At 33.5% G+C, this 8,298-nt stretch overlaps 1 protein-coding gene across 1 annotated transcript in view; it reads left to right on the top strand.

Moving 5' to 3' along the window:
- Nucleotides 1–1,333: 1,333 nt before the first annotated feature.
- Nucleotides 1,334–8,298, top strand: part of LOC106472699 (sorting and assembly machinery component 50 homolog A-like) — a 27,913-nt gene continuing 20,948 nt past the window's right edge. The window contains exons 1-3 of the mRNA XM_013933349.2: nucleotides 1,334–1,442; nucleotides 4,183–4,245; nucleotides 6,722–6,823. Of these exons, the coding sequence (XP_013788803.1) occupies nucleotides 1,422–1,442; nucleotides 4,183–4,245; nucleotides 6,722–6,823 (186 nt within the window). The 5' untranslated portion in view covers nucleotides 1,334–1,421. The remainder of the gene's footprint in view (nucleotides 1,443–4,182; nucleotides 4,246–6,721; nucleotides 6,824–8,298) is intronic.

Here is an 8,298-nt window from a genome sequence, read left to right as displayed (position 1 = left end):
CATCAGTCCGACATCGGCCGTTTAGTTTAATCTACTTTGCTCTTCAATCTTTTTTATTTATTTTTATCGTTACTCTCACGTTTACCTTTTTAAACTTACATACCTTGTCCGCATTAATTTCCTATTTTCTCAAGTTAAGCCCATATTCCTAGACCACGCGCGGGGTGAAGAAGGATTGTTTAATCTTAGAGCACCCTTGATTAATAATTATTTCTTAGGAGATAATTATTTTTAAATCAATATAACAACCAAGAACAGAACAGAACCTGCGTGGATGTATGTATCATAAAGTGAACAGTAGTCACGGTGAGTTTCGGGTAATTTACGATTCTGTTTCGAGCGAGTGTGTGTTTTGCACTCGTAGAGAAGTTATCGAGATTGTGAATAGCTGTGATTTATTGCGTGTATTATAAAAGTTGTTAAGTTTAAAGTGACGAGGAACGTACTGACTGTGGAATTACTGTGTACTAAAAGTTTGTATAGAGAAAGAATAAACTGGTTTAATCAAGAAGGGACTTGTGTCGCTGAAGTTCCTCGGAAATAATTTATACCGGAAATTAACAAACAAGCAGATACGTTACAACAAGATCTGGAAATACTTCAAGTTAAAGCAAACTTATATGCAAATATTCTAATATATATATAGGTAACTTTCATTTTTTATTAATTCTCCGGAGGGTCAGCGATATGTTTACGGACTTCAAATAATATAATCTGGGGTTCGATTCCCTGCGGCAGGAAGAGTGGAGATAGCCTGTTGTGAAGCTTTGCGCTTAAACAACAACAACGTTTCTGAGTAAAATTTTAATTACAAGTATGTACACATAAATAGGTTATGTTGCTTTTATTTTTTGTACTATATTTTTAAAAATTGACGAAATCCTGACAGAGTCCTGAAACTTACTTAAATCGGTAGAAAGTCCGGGATCCTGAAATTGGTATAAAAATCCTATTCGAGAGGCATAAGTTCTGGAATCACAGAGTAAAATCCTGGAAAGTGGAAACATTATATATTTTACCATTTATATGTATATATATATATGCCTATATCAGGCATCTACGTCGTTCGTGGATTCTTTCTTCTTTTCTCTGAAATTACACAGCAAATAAAATGTAGGATTAAAACTTATTTATCTGTTATAGAATAAAGAAATTTTGTCAAATTACACAAGCTCGCCGTTCATATTACACGTTTAAAAGAAATACAAATTATAAAAACTATAGCTTTGTTTCCTTTTTATAATAATAATAAAACATATAAAAATTTCGGTTAACATACATTCCATTCTTCTATCTATTCAATTATGAGTAGTTCACAATATTACTACTAGAGAAGGGAAATCTGTTTGTGGCTGTCGACTGTACCTGCAGTGGTGTATGAGATTGTTGTTACTACCGGTTGACCCTTGTAAGGTTGTAACATGGGGACTGTCTATGCAAAGGTGAGTAAATACTTCAGTTTGTAATTGTAACTTCAGAAAGAATGTATGTTTTACTATTGTTGAATAATTTCCAAAACGTAGTTCAACAGCATTAAATTTGTATCGGTGATGGGTTCGACACGTTTGTTTAGCGTAATTCGATTTGTGACCGAAATTGACTTGTAATGCTAAGTTATATACAACGTTCAAGTTATTGATTTGATTAAATGATAAAATGTTAAAGCTGCAATTAACGTAGAATCAACACACGAAGAGTGGGCTTAAAGTTGAAACAGTAGTACCTATTTCTATAGAGTGTAGACAAAAAACAACAACAAAAAATAAGCAACACAACACCAACAAGGATTTGAACAATATTTTAATTAGTGATACTAAGCTGTAAACTAACTAGTATTAGAAGTAATAAAACATAAAAAGTGGCGAATGTCTAGCTGGAATGCGGAAAAATGTCAATTAAATTTGAGTATAAAATTACAAAGTAAGACTAATAGTTAAACCAAGTAAAGCCAAACAAATGGGAAAATGATGAAAAATGAAATAAAACTTAAGTTCATACGCTGATACGGTGAGCTCAAATCCATTTGGGAGATTCTTTAGCTCCATTTTGTTTTGTTGTTTGGGGGTATTTTTAAAATGTAACAAAAACGTCACCCGTTTTTCACTCCAACTTTCTCTACCAACCCACATAAAGTATCACTGTTTTTTTTTTTCCTTTCTTCTCCACCACATGGTTACTTAGATGTTATTCTTGCCAAACTGTTATATAATACCAGTAGTAAAAGTTTAAATCTTAAAAAGAATAGATAAAAGACACTGTGTAAAAATTGAGAAATATCTTGAATATGCCAAAAATAGGTTAATGCAACCATACTCGAGGATAAGGCTTAGGGCTAAAGAGGGTCTTTGAAAGGCTTGTATGAGTATTAGCTTGTAACATAAATTCAGGTCTTCATGCTTATGTTAACAGCAAAAAGAGAATCAAAGAATGTACTGGACTTTTAGATTTAAAGTATTTAAGTGGCTACCTCATTGTTGAAGAGGAATATATGGCTCAAGTGTTGAATAATTTTTTGTTTCCTAGTGTATATACTAAAGTTGTTTGATATTATTATTATTAAATAAAATCATGATTGGGAAAAACTTATAAATCTTGCTGATAGTAAAGCTCCCTATGATGATGAGATTTATCCCAAAACTTTAAGGGATTTATATAATGGACCATTGTGGTTTTTAATTAAAACCTTCCAGAAGTCTTTATATACTGGAAATTTATAGTGATTTGAAGGTAGCCACTGTAATGCCCATCTTTCAAATGAAAGGACTTGGAGAAGAGCAAAGAACTTAAAGGTTAGATTTGTCCGATTTCTCCTGTTGATAAACTGTTGGAATCAAGAATCTCTTGAAGAAATACATTGACAACTATAATTTGATTAGATATTATCAAATTGGCTTTATAAAAGGGTTTTTCTTGCCTTACCATTTCTTTTTTTCAATAGAGATTTTGCTTCTCTGAATGATGATATATTGTTGTTGTGTCTGAACTTAGAGAATGCTTTAGGTAAGGTTGATTACTAGGTTAGATTCTTAAGGAATTGGGACAAACTCAAAAGCTGGATTCACAATTAGCATGAAGGTAAAAAACAGGATTGTGATAAATGGGTGCTATTCTGACTGGGAAATTATGACCAGTGAGTTTCATCAAGGGGCTGTCTTGGGATTCTAGTTGTTTATTATATGGGAAAATATGACGAGAGAGTTTCATCGAGGGGCTATCTTGGGATTCTAGTTGTTTATTATATGGGAAAATATGATGAGAGAGTTTCATCAAGGGGCTATCTTGGGATTCTAGTTGTTTATTATATGGGAAAATATGACGAGAGTTTAATCGATGGGCTATCTTGGGATTCTAGTTGTTTATTATATGGGAAAATATAACGAGAGAGTTTCATCAAGGGGCTATCTTGGGATTCTTGTTGTTTATTGTATGGGAAAATATGACGAGAGAGTTTCATCGAGGGGCTATCTTGGGATTCTTGTTGTTTATTATATGGGAAAATATGATGAGAGAGTTTCATCGAGGGGCTATTTTGGGATTATAGTTGTTTATTATATGGGAAAATATGAGGAGAGAGTTTCATCGAGGGGCTATCTTGGGATTATAGTTGTTTATTATATGGGAAAATATGATGAGAGAGTTTTATCAAGGGGCTATCTTGGGATTCTTGTTGTTTATTATATGGGAAAATATGACGAGAGAATTTCATCACAAAAAATTAGAAAGTATTTATGAGAAACACTAATATTATTAGAGCTAGGTGAATAACTTGATTAATTAATATAATTAGTTCCTTATGAGCATCACTTCATGTGCATTCCTTTCTCATTGCAGAGGGTCAGGGACCATGGTTATGACATCTTAGCCTTCTATAGGTTCCTTGCCCTGTTGGTGCATTAGGCCAATGACAATCCAATCCATTACTTGATGTCGTTCGTCCATCTTATGGGCTGTTGTCTATGTCAGCAGCATTCTTCCCTTGCAGGATGATCGATTAGCATAACATAAAATAACTGATTTACCAAAATTAGTGTTTCTGATTAGTACTATTTTCAATTGTTCCAAAAACCCAAATCTCGTGGATAGTTGATTGACGAACCTAACGATTAATTGATTATCAAATTTGTCTAGTCACCCAGCTCTAAATATCATAGAAAGTTTTATTAATAGAAAAACTTTTTACAGACCCTGATAGAAGAAGAACAGATGAAAATTGATGAAAATAAAATATCTCTTGACAAAATAAAGGTAAGTGTATAATCTTTTGATTACGTGGTAACATAATATATGGGCAACAAGTGACCATTTGGTCCTTTATAGCTGCTGCTGCACAACTACCATTGAGAAAAAGTGAAAACTCAAACCCACCCATGTAAAGTGTTAGCCTCCACTACTATCAGTGTAAGTTTTCTCCATAAGCCAATCACCCTATTAAAAAATAAAACTGTCTTAACTGGAGCATCCCCTGGTGGGACAGCGGTAAATTTTTGGATTTACGATGCTAAAATTAGGGGTTTGATTCCCCCTTGGCAGACACAGCAGACAGCAAGATGTGGCTTTGCTATCACACACTTAATTGGAGCCTAGCCTGTCTTTTCCAAATCTTCAACTTTTGTCCTATTGCCTTTAGAATGTATTGCAAAGAAATCAGAGGTCTTTATCCTGTTGATTCCCCAGATAATCTTGCAGACTTAAATAAGTTGTCTTTTTATCTTTCCTTTTTTCAACCTACCCTCCATAAGATAATACCTTAGTAGCCTTCCTCTGATCTTTTTCCAGTAAGTCTTTATTCTTTCTAAAATAAAGTGACAACGACTGTTACATAGAATTACAAGTGTGTCTATAAATACTTCATAAAATTCTATTAACTTTGCTACTAGCAATGTAGCACTGCCTCGATGGCTTGAGTGATTTATCCACCCTTTTCTTCAGTCATACATTTCAGTGGTTTCTTACCCACATTTAAATGCGTGATCTAAATTAATCTTAATGAACAATTGGATTTTAAAATATCTCTCACTATTACATATACTTATTTATTTTGCATATTTCACAGCTAAAATTATGACTGTTCATGCAAGAATCCATAATCACAGGTGGAAAGAAACCTGAGAATAGATTCATGTTAAACTTCAGAGGTTCAAATTACCACATTTTATGGGACATCTTGTTAATGGATATTAACACTGTGTTTTACAGACTGTGAAATTGTATTTGTTATAAAATTGTGTAGATCAGATGTTGCAGTAAGTGATTATTAGAAACGGTGCCATTGTCTAGTGGACTAGACAGAAAATTGATGGGGCTGCACTCTAACATCATGTTAAAGTTGAACCAACTTTAACAGTAAGTATTGTTTGTTGAGTGCAGAAACTACAGGAGGGGTTAAGTCATATTTTAAGATTGTTCTTGTCAAGAATGAACACATTATTGATTGTTAAGGAGTGGTGTATTAAGAGGTAAGATAACGATTTTTTGTTGTAATTCTAATAATTTACAAAGCTGCATGTTGATGTGATGTAAGTGAATGCAACATCACCCTTTTGTTGGAATGGTACGACAGAATGTTTAATAACATCCTTGTAAGTTTTGACTTTTCTCCCATACAGTGGTATAGTTAACATTTTTGTTACTCGTGGAGAATGTTTAAATTAAGTTGTGCACAAGTAACAATGCTGAATTGGGATTGGAGCATATGTTAAGATTTTCTTACATTTTTTGGTGTTAATTACATGATCCATTTGAATCCATATAGATAGGTGTTAATTCTTAATTTTCACCCCTGGATTTCTGCATGCACACTCAGTGTATTGACTTTCAAATAGTTCTAATAAATAAACAACTATTTGTTTGTTTTATTCAAAAGGGTTCATTTCTTACAACGTGTAAAATAACTACTGAGTGAAAAGAAAGAGAATGTTATATAATATGTCAACCACATTATATCTACTATATCCAGTGCTGATAGGACCTTTTGTCCATTACTAGGGCTCATCAGGCCTGTTGAGTATGATAGACAAAATGTTCAATATTATTTATGTCATCAGATTGCTTGAAAAACTGTAGGGGGGGGGGGGGCAAGGATAATAATGCTCCCCCACTTTGTAGGTCTTTATACATAGTATGTGACTTAACATACTTTAAAACTATAGGTAAGTGAAACAATGTATGATCATATACACACACACACACAGTAATTAAAACTAGGAAAATCATTCAGGTGAGACCCCTTAGCTGGAACGGGGGGGGGTGGGTGAAAACAGTATTGTAGGATAATTGAAAGGGTATGGAAAAAATTGAAGTTGTAGTTTGGTGGGGTGGATCTGGGAGTGATGGCTAGCCATTTACCTAGTTACACAGACTTGTCCAAGTTCATATGACTTTGGTTGTGGGTGTAAACTGTGTGACTTTTTTCTTCTCCAATATACAGTTCATTCTTGTTAAAATATATTTGATAGTTGGTTTTCTTAAAGTTTTCTAAGAGATCTTGTTGGTTAAGCACAGCACCCACCACCCCAACTCCAAGACTTCCCTTTTAACCCCTGTATATACTCTTATTTAATACTTTGGTATATATTTTTTTTCTAATATTCAAAGGTTACAGGAAAGTAATTCAGGAAATAAAACGGGTAACTTTGCTCTCGGACTGATTCAGTTGTTTTTGTTGTGTTTTTTTTTTTTTGTAGTTACATTTTGTGGTTTAAAATTTTTATATATATTTTAGGCTAGGGTTGATAAGGTTCACGTAGATGGAGTGGGAAGAACAAAAGATGACATTCTAGCCAAGGCTGTCAAGGATCTTTTTCAAGCACATAATTTTGAAGAGGTAAGAAAGTGAGTTGACATATTTACATTTTGTTGTAACATGTTCTGTTTTTGAGCTGGTTGTTTTTGATTATTTCATAACAATTATGCAAGATTCAGTCCACATAACCGTATTGAATTAGTTTATTTTTTCTATAACCTTTCAACTTGCTATTTTCATTTGTTTTTATTATCTTAAATTCACGGGCAACACCCCAAAAAACTAATGGTATCGATGCTTAACTTACAGACACAAAACTTGCTAATTGATCAATTAACTGAAAAGACGTGAAACTCTCAATGAATAACTTTTCTGACACTGAACTGAAATGTTTGTTATTCAGTAACTTCTCATTCATTCTTGTATTTATAATGTATTCCTGTTTCCACCTGCTTCCAAAATATGTTTGATTTTTACATCATCATCATCATGATTAACAGTTCCCTATAGCAAACATATAAATAAACACCGAAAATGTAGCTTACACATATATAGTCACTATACACAAATTCTGTATTTATCAGAGAGGCCTACTGTGATAGTAGGTCAATACTAATCTGATTAAACTATCATTTACCCCCAAAATAACACTATAATTATAAAATATTTTGGCTCATGAAGTCAATGAGTACATGTTATCCTAATGTGGAACTAGATATGATATTCTTACGACAGCAAAGGTCACGCGACGCTGGGAGCATGCACACTGGAGTTTCTCGAAGGATCATGAATTTTCCTGGCAACTCTATTTTGTTTGAGGTGCCCTCTTTTTTAGCATATAAGCCTGGGGAAAAAATCCAGTGCAATGGGGCAGATAGCTTGAAGAGATAGATAATTCAGTCAAATGAATAGTAGGCACCGTAAGTAAAGTGTGTAAATCACTGCAATTTATAGCGTGTGTTATGAAGGTTGTTAAGTTTAAAGTGACTGTAGAAATTAAGTGTATTACAAAGTTTGTAACGAGAAAGAATAAATAAGTTTTAATCAAAAAGTGACTTGTATCACTGAAGCCACCCGGAAAGAATTTATTATCGGAAATTAACAAACAAGCAGATACGCAACAAATTGATGTCAGAAAAAAAAAGAAGATGGAAACGAGAAGTGGTAAATCAAACTACAGCTTAGCAGATTTGATGGCAGCAATACAAAAACAGCAAAAGAAACAAGAAGAGATATTACAGCAGTTGTTGGAGGAAAAAGAAAAGAAACAAGAAGAGAGACAACAACAGTGGCAAGAAAACCTGCAACAGTGGCAGCTCGAACAGCAAAATAAACAATAGAGACTACAGCAGTGGTTGGAGGAGAAATAAAATGAACAAGAAGAGAGACTACAGCAGTGGTTGGAGGAGAAAGAAAATAAACAAGAAGAAAGTCTCCAAGAGTTGAGAGAAAGCCAGCATACACAAATGGAAATAGTGAGTAAATTTCGAAGTGAATTAAATACATTAAAGGATGATTTACTGTCTTTTACACAAGGAGGATACATTAACCATCGA

This window comes from Limulus polyphemus, unplaced genomic scaffold, assembly GCF_000517525.1.
Source record: "Limulus polyphemus unplaced genomic scaffold, Limulus_polyphemus-2.1.2 Scaffold5534, whole genome shotgun sequence".
In the NCBI taxonomy this organism is placed as follows: Eukaryota; Metazoa; Arthropoda; class Merostomata; order Xiphosura; family Limulidae; genus Limulus; species Limulus polyphemus.
The sequence above is the reverse complement of the archived record's forward strand: the minus strand, read 5'-3'. Positions and strand labels throughout refer to the sequence as shown.